Consider the following 16,815-nt stretch of genomic DNA (forward strand, 5'->3'; position numbering starts at 1 on the left):
GCATAAAATGGGCAAATATGAAATTGCCCATTTTGGCAGGAAGAATACAAAAGAAGCGCATTATCTGAATGGTGAGAAATTGCAGAAGAGGTTTAGGGGAATCTGGAAGCCCTAGTGCATGAATCAAGGTTTCTATGCAGGTCCAGCAACGAGCAACAAAGTGGCCTGATTGGCTGTCAGCGTGAAAGTTTGCATCTTTGGCGCAGTCACCCTTTCCAAGAAGTCGACCTAAACAAGACAGTGTTTGGTAAGGGAACTGATGTTAAGGGATATTTAAACCCCAAACACTACTTCAGTGTTTCCTTCCCTTCCTCCTCCCGTAACAAAAAAAAGTCACTATAAGGACCACACGGAAAGACAGGTTGAGATTCAGTTATCCTTTTAACTGTAAAAGGGTAGTTAAGGCAGTGGTATGCTCCTCCTGCCAGATGTGAGAAATCAGGAAGCAATTGAATCTCCCTGACAACTTTGTCTGCAGGTGGTGTGCCCACATGCAGCTTTCTCACAGCTGGATGCACTGCAGAGCATGCAGGGGGCCAAAGCATGAGATAGAAACTAATTACAGGGTGGTTATCACACCACAGGTTCAGTCAGATAGATGGGTGATTACCAGGAGGGGCAAGCAGGTAGTGCAGGAATCACTTGTGGCTGTTCCCCTTCCAGACAGACATACCGTTTTGGATACTGTTGAAGGGGAAAATACCAACAGCAGGCTTATGACACCACACCTGGTTCTGTTGTAGAACAGGGTCGGGCAAAGAACATGCAAACAGTAGGAAGAGGGAACTTGCTAGTTAAGGGTACAGGCAGGCATTTCTGTAGCTGTGATGGAGACTCCAGGATAGAACATAGAACATAGAAAAACTACAGCACAAACAGGCCCTTCAGCCCACAAGTTGCACCGATCATATCTCTACTTACAGGCTTACCTATAACCCTCAATCCTATTAAGTCCCATGTACTCATCCAGAAGTCTCTTAAAAGACCCTATCGAATTTGCCTCCACCATCACCAATGGCAGCCGATTCCATGCACACACCATATTCTGAGTGAAAAACTTACCCCTGACATCTCCTCTGTACCTACTCCCCAGCACCCTAAACCTGTGTCCTCTTGTGGCAGCCATTTTAGCCCTGGGAAAAAGCCTCTGAGAAGCCACCCGATCAATACCTCTCAACATCATGTACACCTCTATCAGATCACCCCTCATCCTTCATCTCTCCAAGGAGAAAAGACCGCGCTCTCTCAACCTATCCTCATAAGGCATGCCACCCAATCCAGGCAACATCCTTGTAAATCTCCTCTGCACCTTTCAATGGCATCCACATCCTTCCTGTGATGAGGTGACCAGAACTGAGCACAGTACTGGTCTGACCAGGGTCTTATGCAGCTGCAGCATTATGACCCGACTCCTAAACTCAATTCCTCGATTGATGAAGGCCAGTACACAATACGCCTTCTTAACCACATCCTCTACATGTGAAGCTGATTTGAGAGTCCTATGAACCCGGACCCCAAGATTCTTCTGATCTTCCACATGGCCAAGAGTCGTACCATTAATATTATATTCCTTCATCCCATTTGACCTACCAAAATGAACCACCACACACTTATCCAGGTTGAAGTCCATCTGCCACTTCTCCGCCCAGTCTTGCATCCTATCTATGTCACGCTGCAACTTCTGACATCCCTCCGAACTATCCACAACACCTCCAACCTTCGTGTCGTCGCCAAACTTACCAACCCATCCCTCTGCTTCCTCATCCACGTCATTTGTAAAAATCACAAACAGCAAGGGTCCCAAAACAGATCCCTGGGGCACTCCATGGTGACCGACCTCCATGCAGAAAAGGACCCATCTACAACCACTCTCTGCTTTCTCTGGGCAAGCCAGTTCTGGATCCACAAAGCAATGTCTCCTTGGATCCTATGCCACCTCACTCTCTCACTAAGTCTTGCATGGGGGACCTTATTGAATGCCTTGTTGAAGTCCAAATAAACCACATCTAACGCTCTTCCTTTGTCAATGTGTTTAGTCACACTTTCAAAAAACTCCACCAGGCTCGTAAGGCACACTCTGCCTTTGACAAAGCCGTGCTGACTATTTTTGATCATACTATACTTCTCTAAATGTTCATAAATCCTGTCTCTCAGGATCTTCTCCATCAACTTACCAACCACTGAGGTTAGACTCACTGGTCAGTAATTTCCTGGACTATCTCTATTCCCTTTCTTGAATATAGGAACAAATCGCAATCCTCTTGAACCTCTCCAGTCTCCATTGATGACGCAAGATCATCGCCAGGGGCTCTGCAATCTCTTCCCTCGCCTCCCACAGTAACCTGGGGTATATCCCATCAGGTCCTGGCGACTTACTTATCTTGACGCTACTCAAAAGCTGCAACACATCGTCTTTCTTAACGTTCACTTACTCAAGTTTTTCAGTCTGCCGCAAGTCTGCACTACAACCACCAAGATCCTTTTCCACCGTGAATACCGAAGTATTCATTGAGCACCTCCGCTATTCCTGCTGGTTCTATACAAACTTTCCCACCATCGCATTTTTTAGGTCCTATTCCTTCACATCTCATCCTTTTGTTCTTCACATTCTGTGTGCATTTCCTCCCTGGTGCCAGGGTCAGACATTTCTGAATGGTTAAAGGACATTCTTAAAGGGAGGGTGAGCATCCAGAAGTCGTTCGACATAGGAAAAAAGACAAGGTCCTGAGTAGAGTGAGTTAGGCAGAAGGCTAAAGCGCAGGACTTCAACTGGACTACTGCCTGTACCACATGCTAGCGAAAATATGAATAGGAAGATTACGCAAATTAATGTGTGGGCCTGGGGTGACCCGTTCAAGAGAGATGGGTTAGACCTGAACTGGAGGGGGACTAATGTCCTTACACGGAGATTTGCTAAACGCACTCAGGAGGGTTTATACTAGTTTGGTAGGGGACTGAGATCCAAAGCAGTATGGAGATAGAAGAGAAGGTTCAGGACAGTGCAGAAGTTAAAGACAGCATGTTAAACAGTAAAGGCAGTGTCAGTTATCCTAGTACTACAAAGAACAAAAGAACAAAGAACAAAAACAGCCCGGGAAACAGGCCCTTCGGCCCCACGAGCCCGCGCCGCCATTTTAACATTACCAGTCCCCCCCTCCACCCATGACCCTTATCTATGCTTATGGCATTCCACATTGAGGGAAAACTAATTTAGGGACAATTTGTTACCTCCAATCAGCCTAATAGCACATCGTTGGGATGTGGGAGGAAACCGGAGCACCCGGAGAAAACCCACGCAAGCACGGGGAGAATGCGCAAACTCCCACAGACACTGGCCCAAATCCATGTGTCTGCACAGCAAACAGTGATAGTCACTGAGCTGTCGTGTTGCCCAGCATCTGGTCCAGTTTAAGCGTACACTAACGACATGAAGTACTAGGCTACTCTCGAACATCCAAGAGCAGTCCTTGTACGATCCATCGCATGTACGCCTCTCGTTGGACAACAAGGCGGACCGACTTAAAACCTGTGAATTACTAGACAGGTTAAACAAGAGCAGGGAGGAGAACAAGGGAAATCTAGATTAAACTGCACCTAGATTAAATCTAGATTAAAATGCAAGAGGCTCGGCAGGCAAGGCAGATGGATGGTGATGGGGGGTAGTATAGAATTCTAGTATCAGGCCCTTCATTTTAGTTTTACTATAATAAGTAAACTAGGTTAAGATGCCTTATACATAGTAAGAATTCATAAGGTGCCTGAACAAAATATACAAAGGTATTATAAACTACAAAGGAATTATAAACTGTCCAGCCACAAATTAACCAAGTATTATAAGCTTAAACTGTAATTTAAATACATATGTATTGTGTGCCTTGGCCAACTTATTCTGAATGCAACATGATGAGAAACACAGTGGTAACACAGACAGGCCAAATTCTGTTAATACAACACAGCACAGAAAAGCAGCTTCTGTTATCTGTTTTTGAATATGCAAAAACAAATTTAATCACAGGCCTGCTATTTAAAGGAGTAAATTTGTTTGTGGGTACTAAGGCTGGAGCGATCTCTCAAACTGTTAAGGGAGGCCTAGGTTCTAGCGAAACAGTGACTCCTTTCACCAATTAAAAATCATAGATCTTAGTAATGGCCTTGGTTACAGGCAATGATGTGGGTGAGGCTCCCTAGATAAAAGGGGAAGGAACCTACATGGGTAATAAGCTAATACATTCCTATTCCTGTTGACAGGGGGTGGAACATTATTGGCTGAGATAATAATGTGTGATGTTGTGATTGGGCCTTCCAATCTGATTGACAAGACAGGGTGGGATATTGAAATGTTCAGAATAATACAATAATTTTACCTAGCAATATTAGCTCAGAGAGGATAGCCAACCCTCACTGACTGTGTCTTTCTCCTGATGCATGCATTAGCAAATAAATTCCTTTTCGTTCTTTAATTATATACTGTCTTTCACAGCCTATACATTGACTGAGTGAGGTTCAACAAATACAGAGTACCCCGGGGAATACCTGAGAAAACTCCTCGAACCAGATGGGTACATGGGACTGGGATATTATAGCTAACGCTGAAACATGGCTAGCAGGGACAGAACTGGCAACTCAGTGTTCCAAGGTACGGATGCTATAGGAAAGATAGAACAAGAGGTAAGAGAGGAAGGGAGTTGCATTTTTGTTTAAAGAGAACATCACGGCAGTACTGAGAGGGTATATTTCTGAGGGTTCGTCCACAGAGTCTATATGGGATAAACTGAGAAATAAGAAAGGGGAGATCACTATAATACATTGTACTATAGGTCCCCAAATAGGCACAGGAAATTGAGGAGCAAATATGTCAAGGAGATTACGAACAGCTCCAAGAAAAATACATGGTAATAGTAGGGGATTTTCACTTTCCCAACATTGACTGGGACAGCCATAGTATTAAAGGGTTGGATGGAGAGAAATTTGTTGAATGTTTTCAGGAGGAATTTCTCATTCAGTATGTGGATGGCCCGACTAGAGAGGGGGCAAAACTTGACCTCCTCTTGGGAAATATGAAGGGCATGTGACAGAAATGCTAGTGATGGGTCACTTTGGGACCAGTGACCATAATTCCATTAATTTTTAGGATAGCTGTGGAGAATGATAGGTCTGGCCCAAAGTTAAAATTCTAAATTGAGGCAATGCCAATTTTGACGTATCAGACAAGAACTTTCAAAAGTTAACTGGGGGAGTCTAATGGTAGGCAAAGAAACATCTGGTAAGTGAGAGGCCTTCAAAAATGTATTAACCAGAGTTCAGGGCAAGCACATTCCCCTTAGAGTGAAGGGCAAGGCTGGTGGCATTAGGGAACCCTGGATGACTCGGGATATTGAGGCCCTGGACAAGAAGAAGAGGGAGGCACATCACATGCATAGGCAGCTCAGGTCAAGTGGATCCCTTGAAGAGTATAGAGATTGTCAGAGTGGAGTTAAAAGAGAAATCAGGAGAACAAAGAGGGGACAAGAGATTGCTTTGGCAGATAAGGCAAAACAGAATCCAGACAGCTACTAGAAATATATGAAGGGCAAAACAGTAACTCTGGAAAGAATGGGACATCTTAAGGATCAACAAGGTCATCATTGTGCGGATCCACATGAGATCGGTGAGATCTTAGATGAATATTTCTCTGCAACATTTACTGTTGAGAAGGGCATGGATGTTAGGGAACTTGGGGAAATAAATATTGATATCTTGAGGAGTGTACTTATTTCAGAAAGGGAAGTGCTGGAAGTTCTAAAGTGCATCAAACGATGAAGAACAGGATGTTGTGGGAGGCTAGAGAGGTCCCCTAGCAGGGATATGTGAATCATCGACAGCCACAGGTGAACTGTCTGAAGAATGGAGGATGGCAAATGTTGTGCCTTTGTTTAAGAAAGGCAGCATGGAAAAGCTTGGGAACTACAGGCTCGCGAGTCTAATGTCTGTACTGGGTAAGTTGTTAGGAGGTATTCTGAGAGACAAGATCTACAGGCATTCAGAGAGGCAAAGACTGATTCGGGACAGTCAGCATGGCTTTGTGAGTGGAAGATCTTGTCTCACGACTTTGATTCTGTTTTTTTTGAAGGAGTAACCAAGAAGGTTACCCCTTCAGGGCAGTGCAGTCAACAATGTCTACATGGACTTTAGTAAGGCCTTTGACAAAGTACTGCAATGATCGGTTGTTGAATAAGATTAAATCTCATGGGATCCAGAGTAAGGTAGCCAACTGAATACAAAATTGGCTTGGTGAGAGAAGACAGAGGGTGGTTGTAGAGGGTTGTTTTTGAAATTGGAGCCTCGTGACCAGTGGTGTGCCTCAGTGATCAGTGCTGGGTCCATTGTTATTTGTCATTTATATTAATGATTTTGATGGGAATTTAGGAGGCATGGTTAGTAAGTTTGCAGATGATGACACCAAGATCGGTGCATAGCAGACAAGTGATGATTATCTAGGATTGCAACAGAATCTTGATCAATTGAGCCAGAAGGCTGATGAATGGCAGATGGAGTTTAATTTAGATAAATACGAGGTGATGCATTTTGGTACATCGAACTAGGGCAGGACTTACTCGTTAATGGTTGGGTGTTAGGGAGAATTATAAAACAAAGAAATCTAGGAGTACAGATTCATAACTCTTTGAAAATGGAGTCAAGACGGACAGGATGGTGAAGAAGGCATTCGGCATGTTTGGTTTCATTGGTCAGAACACTGAATACAGGAGTTGGGACATCTTGTTGAAGTTGTACAAGATACTAGTAAGGCTACATTTGGAATACCGTGTATGCTGGGTTGAACTATTGTAGAAAGAGTATTATTAAACTAGAAAAAGTGCAGAAAGGATTTGCTAGGATGCTACTGGGGCTTGATGGTTTGAGTTATAAAAGGAGGCTGGACAGACTGGGGCTTTTTTCCCCTGGAGTGTAGGAGGTTTAGGGGTGATCCTATAATTTTATGAGAGGCATAGGTAAGGTAGATAGTCAACATCTTTCTTCAAAGATAGGGAAGTCTAAAACTAGAGGGCACAGGTTTAAGATGAGAGGAGAGAGACACAAAAGGGTCCCGAGGAGCATTTTTTTTCACATGGAGGTCACTGAGTGTCTGGAACGAGCTGCCAAAGATAATAGTAGAGGAGGGTATAATTTTGTACTTTAAAAAGCATTTAGTCAGTTACATGGGTAAGATTGGTATAGAAGGATATGAGCCAAATGTGAGCAATTGGGACTAACTTAAATGGTAAAAACTAGACAACAAGTTGGGCCGAAGGGCCTGTTTCCATGCTGTAAACCTCTATGACTCTAGGTACAGCAAATAATTAGGCAAGTTAATAGAACGTTGTGTATTGCAAGGAAAATTGATTTACAGAAGTAGGGAAATTATGCTTCAGTTGCAAAGGACACTGGTGAGACCACATCTGGTGTATTGTGAACAGTATTAATTTTTTATTTAATGCAAGATTATAGTGCATTAGAAACAGTTCCGATAAGGTTTATTACACTAATACCAGAAATAATCAAGTTATCTTATGAGGAAAGATTGGACAAGCTCAGCTTATGTCGGCTGGTTGTTTAGAACAGTAAGAGACAACTTTATTGAAACATATGCTGGCTTAAGCTGCCATAACAGGGTGGATGTAGAGAGGGTGTTTCTTTTTGGAAAGGAAGAATCCCTACAGTACAGAAAGAAGCCATTTGGCCATTGAGTCTGTACTGACCACAATCCCAGCCAGGCCCTATTCCCGTGATCCCCATTTACCCTGCTAATCCCCCTGACACTAGGGCCAATTTAGCATGGCCAATCAGCCTAACCCTTTGCATATGTCCTGGGTTCGATTCCCGGCTCAGGTCACTGTCTGTGTGGAGTTTGCACATTCTCCTCGTGTCTGCATGGGTTTCCTCCGGGTACTCCGATTTCCTCCCACAGTCCACAGATGTGCGGGTTAGGTTAATTGACCATGCTAAAAAATTACCCTTTAGTGTCTAGGGATGCGTAGGTTAGAGGGATTAGTGGCTATAATATGTAGGGATATGGGAGTAAAGACTGGGTGGGATTGTGTTCGGTGCATACACACGGGGCAAGGTAGGTGTAGGAAAATGCTTTGTTAAGGTGGCGGTGCGGACTCGTTGGGCCAAAGGGCCTGTTTCCTGTGCTGGGTTGTTCTTTGTTCTTGACTTGATGGGCCAAAGGGCCATCCCTGCACTGTAGGGTTCTATGATCGATGATATCTTTGGACTGTTGAAGAAAACCAGAGCATCTGGAAGAAACCCATGCAGAAACGGGGAGAATGTGCAAACTACACAGACAGTGACCCAAGCCGGGAATCGAACCCGGATCCTTGGCGCTGTGAAACAGCAGTGCTAACCACTGTGCCACTATGCCACTCCACGTTAGAGAATTTAAAACTAAGGGGGTCACTATTTAAAATAAGGTATCACCAATTTAAATGAGAGGTGAGAAGAATTTTTTTCCTTGGTGTTTTAGACTTTTAAATTTCCTCAAAAGGCAATGGAAGCATGAGTATTTGAAAGTTTTGAAGGCAGTGAGGGGCCCATGATGAGGGATCATGTCTGGGAGTGGGGACCTATCAGCAGGTCACCAGTGTTGGGGTAGGAGGAGAATATGCCACTGATTTGGGGGGGTGGGGGGGGGGGGGGGTGGGGGGAGGAGCGGGCGGGGTGTGTGTTCTGTGTGTGTGTGTGTTTGTGTCAGTGTCCGTGAGGTTGAGACTATGAAATAGCAGGCAAGCGCTCTGAATTCGGTGCAAAACTCTCCACTCTCCCAAAAAGTGACTGAGTGTTGGAAGATTGTCATGTGAAGTGTGCCTGGGAGACTGACACAGTTCTCACCATTATACTTGCAGTTATGACACTGCCTTTATTGAGAGATGTAGCAGGCTCGAATGGCCGAATGGTCTATTCCTGCTCCACGTTTATATGACTCTGCTTTTGGTTAATGTCAACCCCAAAACCAAGGGCTTTCATTCTGTGCAGTGACCTTTTAAGCAGAAACTTACCAAATGGCTTTGTTATCTAGTAATCAGAAACTGATAAAAATACTTTAACACAGAAAGAATAACTACCAGTACCTTTTCTTGTGAGGTATTTCATCTGATCAGCAATTACAGCGCTTTTGTCTTGAGAATCCAGGAAGGAATATGTGGTAAAGTCATTCCAATCACTCAAAGCTAAAACAGAAGAAATATGTTATATAAAATGCAACTTAGGATTTAATCAATAGTAACATTTTTAAAATAGGAAAATAACGAATTACATTACCTGCCTTCGATGTAAGATCAAGGTACTTCCGCTCAGTGCTCAGAATTACAGGATTGATGCGGAGGACAACATTTGGCTGATCCATCAAGAAATCTACCACATCCATATGTTCATTTAATTGGCCCTGCAATCAGATTTTTACATAGACTGGTGTGATCCAGACTCTTAATGGGCATTAGAAATTCAGTAATTATTAAAACAATGGATCTTAACTGGAAAACACAGTACAGATAAGGGATTGTAGAGTTAGGTTAACAGACATATGTTTCTGTCATGTTATGATATGCATGTTATTTTAAGAGTGGGTATCTTAAACTGCTGTCAATTATTATCAGCACCACAGCATGTGATGCTGTAGTCCCAGATAACCACTGGCTGCTTTCCTCTTTGAGAGGGAGAGCAAACTAGTGGTGATTAAGCCTGTGGGTCATCACACCTCAGGCTTGGGGCAAGATTGAGAAAGCTTCATGCATAACCTCAGCCAGTACAGAAGTTGGACCCGCAGAGCTAGCATCACAAATTGACTGTCCAGCCAACTGAGCTAACCAATCCTTCAACTCAACAGCAGCAGTGGTGGAAGCATTCCAGTTAACATTGTCCTTGTAGTATGATTGGTGTATTTACATTGAATAGAACTGCATTATTTGGTTTTGGTGATTTGACTGAGAAGTATTAAACTTATCATATCCAGCATGGTGTGGATGCGAGACAACCAAGTATGAGCTGACTGCATGTAAACGGTTCTGCAGCATTGCAGATTGTACAAACTGCACCTTTGTTTTGGGACATACCACACCTCAATCCATCAAGTAGATACTGGGTCCAGTTAAGATAGTTCAAATTTGGGGGAGCTTAATTAGTACAAGTTTACCAATTGTGAGATTTGTGCAGGAACTTAACTGAGCCTAAGAAGGTCGAGTTTTAAGCAAAACTCCATAGATAGAAGGTTCCATTCCTGCTATTTGTTGTCCCTACAGGAGGTTATGGGAAGATTAAAACACTAAAGATTAGGATAGGGAAGAGGAGTAACTGCTCCTAAAAGCTAAAATATGGTTGCACAGTAGTTTTTACTACTGTTCTTGCTTTTCATGCCAAAAATCTATTTTATGGGAGGATATTCAGGAAGTCCAGGTAAAACAGTATCAGCTAAACATCACCACAGTTGCAGTCAAGCAACAACCTAATGCCAGTAAAACAGTTGTAAAAGGAGGAGGGAGAGTCAGTTAGGAACCAAAAGTGGAATTATGCATGGAAACAGACTGTACAGTTAAGGAAATAAAAGAATACTTTGCATATATCTTTACTAAGGAAGACAATACTGTCAAAGTTAGAATGAAAAAGGAGGTAGTTGAGTCCTGTATGGACAAAAAATTAATAAAGAGAAAATATTAAAAAGCTTGGCTGTACTGAGGATACAGAGAATTATGGTGAGTGATTGTTTTTCAGATTAAAGAAAGCTGGAGTTTCCCATGGATCAGCAGAAGGACCACCACTTTTCTTGACCCACTTTTCTTGTCTCCAGTCTCTGCCTACAAATGTTGCATCTTGAGACCTGAGTTATCCAGTATTCAATACTGGATATTACCCCTTCAAAGTTGGGTAATAATTGCTGGGCCAGCCAGTAACACCCACATCCCATAAATTTAAAAGAAAATAATACTAAGCTACATGTGATTAATTGGGAATCCAGATGGGGCAAACTGAGGAGTTCCTGAGCTGTGTCTCCTTGTTCCATTCAAGGAGCATGCCATGGAGATCTCAAGGGGTTGAAGAAAGAGGAAAGAGTCATGACAGCCGGATTGGTGTACATCATAGAAGTGAGGATCCAGAAAATTTTTTATACGACTTTTCTCAATTACGTTGCAATCTGCCCTGATGTGTGTCCCTCCCTTGCACTGAATCACATGTTTTCTTTTACAGGAGATGATCCAGATGATCTGGGCCCAGGCCCCCAGAATTTAGTGCCAGCACCTCAGTCCTTGCTGAAACCACCATCGGTCCCTCTGAGGAAAGGGGCGCCAGGGTGGCACGGTGGTTGGCACTGTCGTGTCACAGCGCTATAGGTTCAATTCCAGCCTTGATGGGCCAACTGGCCTCCTTCTGCACAATATAGATTCCATGAAAGTTCCGAGGAAAACACTGACTAGTCAACAAAGGCATCAGACGCACCATCCACCAGCGCAGATACAGTCGTGATAGTGGGTTATGTTAGCAGTGAGGCTTCTGGGATGCTGTCTGGCGCACAGCTATTGATGCATATCAAGTGAAGGAGGGAACATCCAAGGGCTTGGGCAGCCAGAGATCTGCCAGACCCAAGAAAACAGCCATCCCTTGGCAGGTGCAAGCTGCTGGGAACAGTTCTCCAGAAGCTGCTGGAGATGCAGAGCCAGCAATTACAGGAGTGGGTGTTGGCAACATTCCTGCAACTGCAAGGCTGCCTGGAGTCCCACAGCCTTCAGGTGCAGGAAATGGTGCCAGCATTATGTTGTAATCTGCCCTGACATGTGTCCCTCCCTTGCACTGAACTGTGCATCTACTTTTGCAGGAGATGATCCAGGTGAGCCAAGCCCTCAGAAGTTAGTGCCACCACCGCAGTGCCCGCTGAAACTGCAAGGCCAACACTGCAAGGGTGGCGGCCGCAGTGGGAAGCCTGTGGCAGAAAATGGATAGCGGGGTCCAAGACATGGCAGAGACATAGAGGACCACACTTGTGGCCTTGGTGAGTATTGCCCAGTCACAATGGGCCATGGCTGCAGAGTTGGTGGACACAGTAAGAAGTCTGACAACACCAGGTTTGCGAGTTTACTATCAAATAAATCGGTTGGACTTAAACCTGGTGTTGTCAGGCTTCTTACTGTGTTTACCCCAGTCCAACGCCAGCATCTCCACATCATGCAGACTTGGTGAGCATGGGCCAGTCACAGTGGGCCATGGTTGCAGACTTGGTGAGCATGGCCCACCCACAGCAAGCTATCACTGAGGGCCTCCAGAGCTTGGTCCAGACTCAGAGCAGTACAGCACAAGAACAGGCCTTTTGGCCCTCCAAGCCTGTGCCGATCATGATGCCCGAACTAAACCAAAAAAAAACTGCCCTTACTCGATCTGTATCCTTCTTTTCCCTCCCTATTCATGTCCTCGTTCAGATGCCTCTTAAATGTTGCCAATGTGTTCGCTTCCACCACCTCCTCTGGCAGTTCCAGGTACCACCGCTCTCTGTGTGAAAAATTTCCCCCGCACATCTCCCTTAAACTTTCCTCCTTTCACCTTGAATCGGTGCCCCCTTGTAATTGACACTTTATAGGACAGAGGACAATCACTGAGTTGGGCCTCCAGAACTGGCAAAACATGGTGACGCAGAGGCTTCTGGAACTCACTCCAGCTCTCCCCCATCCCCTGGAATGTCCTAGAGATCCAATGGTACCTCGATGAAGGAAGAAGGGCCAGAGCCCTTGCTGGGGCCTTCCTATTGGCCAGTATTCACAGACTATCCGGACATTCAGGGAATGGAACACCTTTCAATTAATAAAGGGTTGATCCTAGCTCTGAATGACAACCCTTTGACCTCCCACTGTGGCTATAGCCTGGTTCATAGAATCATAGAACTCTACAGTGCAGAAAGAGGCCCTTTGACCCAGCAAGTCTGCACAGAACACAATCCCACCCCAGGCCCTATTCCTACATATTATACCCACTAATCCCTCTAACCTACGCATCCCTGGACACCAAGGGGCAATTTCTTAGCATGGCCAATCAACCTAACCCACACATTTTTGGACTGTGGGAGGAAATCGGAGCACCCGGAGGAAACCCACGCAGACACAAGGAGAATGTGCAAACTCCACACAGACAGTGACCCAAGCCGGGAATCGAACCCAGGACCCTGGGGCTGTGAAGCAGCAGTGCTAACCACTGTGCTACTGTGCCGCCCACCTCAGCTGGTTGGCCTCCACCTCAGCAGCTTTGAGTATAACTGCACTGCAGAATGCATGCAGTGTGAGGAGCTGTGTTAATGTCTGCCAAGCACCCCAAGACTGGGGTGACAGCTGCCACATCTGGTTCTTGTTACTGTTAGTGGGCCTGGGGTGCAATGTCTGCAGTCAGCCACAGAGCCTGCCCAGCAAACAAATAGCAGCGTAACCAGTGAGACATTAGTGAGGTTGGGACTCGACTCCTTGTGAAATCACTGGTTTGGGGTGACAGGGAGTTGAGGGGGTGGGTGGGAGATTGTCATACAGCAGCCAGGCGGAACTTGTGCAACACGAGCCACGGACTAGTGGCGAATGACAACCCAAAGACCCCCAGACAAGTCCGTGCCCCTGAAATCCCAACATCCAACTATCCCCCTATCCCACATTAAGGCAGCGCCTAATACACACCCACCACCCCACTTCCTCCAGATGCAATGAGTTAATAAGATTGAGCTCTTACCCGTTTTTGGGAAAGTTCAACCATACAATTGAAATGGAAAATGCTGGAAATACTCAGCAGATTCAGCAATACTTGTGGTGACAGAAATAGAGTTAACATTTATATCAATGAAATGTTAATTCTGTTTCTCTCTCGTTAATGCTCTAAGACCAGCTGGGTATTTCCAGCATTTTTCATTTTTATTTTATATTTCTATCATCTGCAATATGTAAGTTACAATATATGGAAAAGCTCTATTTGGTAGCCTGTTCTTTCAGTAATGGTGGACAAAATGAATCCATTTCTAAATCCCAGGGGGCGATGTTATGAAAAGATTCCAAGTGCCAAATGAGCAAGAAAATGGGAGTGAATGGTGCCAGTTTCTTTGGTGAGCCACAAGTTGCAATCTTACGGTACTTAATAAGAACATAAGAACTGGGAGCAGGAGTAGGCCATCTGGGCCTATGAGCCTGTTCCGCCATTCAAAAAGATCATGGCTAATCTTTTTGTAGACTCAGCTCCACTTACTCACTCACTCACCGTAAGAATTAATTCCTTTACTGTTCAAAAATTTATCTACCCTTGCCTTAAAAACATTCAACAAGGTAGCCTCAACTGCTTCACTGGGCAGGGAATTCCACAGATTCACAACCCTTTGGGTGAAGAAGTTCCTCCACCACGCAATCCTAAACCTGCTCCCCCTTATTTTGAGGCCATGCCCCGTAGTTCTAGTTTTGACTCCCAGTGGAAACAACTTCCCTGCTTCTAGCTTATCTATTCCCTTCATAATCTTACATGTTACTCTAAGATCTCCCATCATTCTTCTGAATTCCCACGAGTATAGCCCGAGACTACTCAGTCTTTCCTCATAAGCCAGCCCTCTCAACTCCAGAATCAACCTAGTGAATCTCCTCCATACCCTCTCCAGTGCCAGTATATCCTTTCTCATGGAAGGAGACCAAATCGGTGTACAGTACTTCAGGTGTGGCTTCACCAACACCTTTGCAGCTGCAACATAACCTCACTGTTTTTAAACTCCATCCCTCTATCAATGAAAGACAAAATTCCATTTGCTTCTGTACCTGCAAACCAACTTTTTGTGACTCATGCACAGGGACACCCAGGTGTCTCTGCAGAGCAGCATGTTGTAAATGTTTACCATTTCAATAAAAAGTCTGACAACACCAGGTTTTAGTCCAACCGATTTATTTGCTAGTAAACTCACTAGCTTTTGAGGGGATTCCCTCTTCTTCAGGTGAATGGAGAACTCTGCAATCAGAGAACAGAGGTCAGACTTGTATGGTACCAGATCTGTACCATAGCGTGATGCATAGCAAATCATCATAACCCTACCAGGACCAGTAACTCACTAACATGGCCAACCAAGTCCATCACCCTTGTGTGCTGTGAATGGGACCCATGGTGGGTAGTGGGGACAGAGGGTAGGAGGTGGAGGTTCACATGCCCCCTAGTTATAGAGTCTTGTGGCAATGAGGGTCTCCCTCCCTGTTCTGCCCTGCCAGACCCTTGCTGCAGCATGTTCTCCATCCCCTGTCTCCTCTTCGGCCTTCTCCTCCACATCCTCATGGGTCCCTTTCTCCTCAGAGGCGTCCGCCTGTTCACACTCCTTCAGGAATTCTCTCCACTGCTGCAGCAGGTTATGGGGCGCACAGTAAGGTAAGATGATGTGGGAGACCCTCATGGGGCTGTACTGGTGGGGCTTGTCAGAGTAATCAAGACAGCGGAACCAAATCTCCAGGATCTTGAAACACCACTCGATGTTTGACTGATTGGCAGCACATGCTTCATTAGAATGGGTCTCCACATCAGTCTCTGATCGCCCACACAGATGTCATCAGCCAAAAGCTTAGTGGATAGCCGTTTCCTCCACAAACCATCCCGGCAGTGATAGGTTGGTCTTCGAAGACCCTGGGGATGTCAGACTTCTGCAAGATGAAGTTTATTGTGCACACTCCCCAGATGGTGTGCACACATGCATGACACTCACTCTGGGCCACAAGCCAGCTGAATATTCATGGAGTGGAACCCGTTCCTGTTCTCGAAGCACAGTGCCTGATGTTTTGGGGACCACAGGGCCATGTGAATGCAATTAATACCCCTTGCATATTCAGCACACTGGCAATGGTGGCAAAGACTACAATGCTGCCAGGCCTGGCCCACGGTGAAATTGATATACTGGCCTGCTGGGCAAACGAGGCATCCTTAACCTCACGGACACACCTGTGGACCAAGGATTGGGAAATCCCACAGAGGTCTTCACTGACGGCCTGTAAAGGCCCAATTGCATAAAGGGTTTAAGGCTGCCACAACCTTCACTGCCATCGTGAACAGGTGTACCCCTGTCCCCAAGTCCTGAGCCTGTGAGGACCTAACAGTTTCCTTGCTATGTCAGAACCTGCAGCAGCACACAGCGTCTGTCAGCTCATTAAAGGACCTGAAACTGCCGGGGTCTCCTCCTCCTCCTCTGGCCCCCTCTTCGGACCATTGGGTAACAGCCTCCTCAACTAGCAGGCCTGTCTGCCTGCTGCAGCCTTTAAAAAATGACCAGCAGGTACACTGGCTCCATACCAACACTATGATTGCGGCTGAGAACACCCCTGACCCCTGTCCCTCTTCCCCAACACGGCAGGTTTGTACTCACTTCCTCGCCACTCACCTTCATCACTGCTGCACCTGAAACTCTCTTATACGGAGTATTTGAAATTTTCACCAGTGAGACATCAGACCGACAAAGTAGTTAACATATGTAAGTGAGGAGGGGAGATTGCATGCCACTCGCTAATCCTAATGTAATGCCTTCAAATGCACAAAGCTGTTCATACCTGGAAAAAGGAGCTGGTAAAATGGGAAACTAGGTATGTTGCTGAAATGTTGATTCACGCTCAATCTTAACACCTTGCTTCACCAAACGAAGGGTGGGACAAGTTCTTCAAGAAATTCAATAAATCAGTTGAAACATAACCTGCTGATCCTATTAGCATGATTGTAATCACTAGTTAACCTTTGTTGCTTAAAATAATCCATCACACTACTCATTTTTAGTTTCAAAGAGGTTTACTTATAATCAAGTTTTATAAGTCTGTAATTGGA

The 16,815-nt window shown here is 45.1% G+C and overlaps 1 protein-coding gene across 2 annotated transcripts in view; it reads right to left on the bottom strand.

Moving 5' to 3' along the window:
• Positions 1-16,815, bottom strand: part of uggt2 (UDP-glucose glycoprotein glucosyltransferase 2) — a 373,478-nt gene that overhangs the window by 171,914 nt on the left and 184,749 nt on the right. For both annotated transcript variants that reach the window (XM_080198156.1, XM_080198157.1), the window contains exons 19-20: positions 9,298-9,421; positions 9,108-9,206 (exon numbers count right to left, since the gene is read on the bottom strand). In XM_080198156.1, coding sequence (XP_080054282.1) covers positions 9,108-9,206; positions 9,298-9,421 — 223 coding nt within the window. The remainder of the gene's footprint in view (positions 1-9,107; positions 9,207-9,297; positions 9,422-16,815) is intronic.

Source organism: Carcharhinus amblyrhynchos, chromosome 10 (assembly GCF_965287045.1).
Source record: "Carcharhinus amblyrhynchos chromosome 10, sCarAmb.v2.hapA, whole genome shotgun sequence".
NCBI lineage: Eukaryota > Metazoa > Chordata > Chondrichthyes > Carcharhiniformes > Carcharhinidae > Carcharhinus > Carcharhinus amblyrhynchos.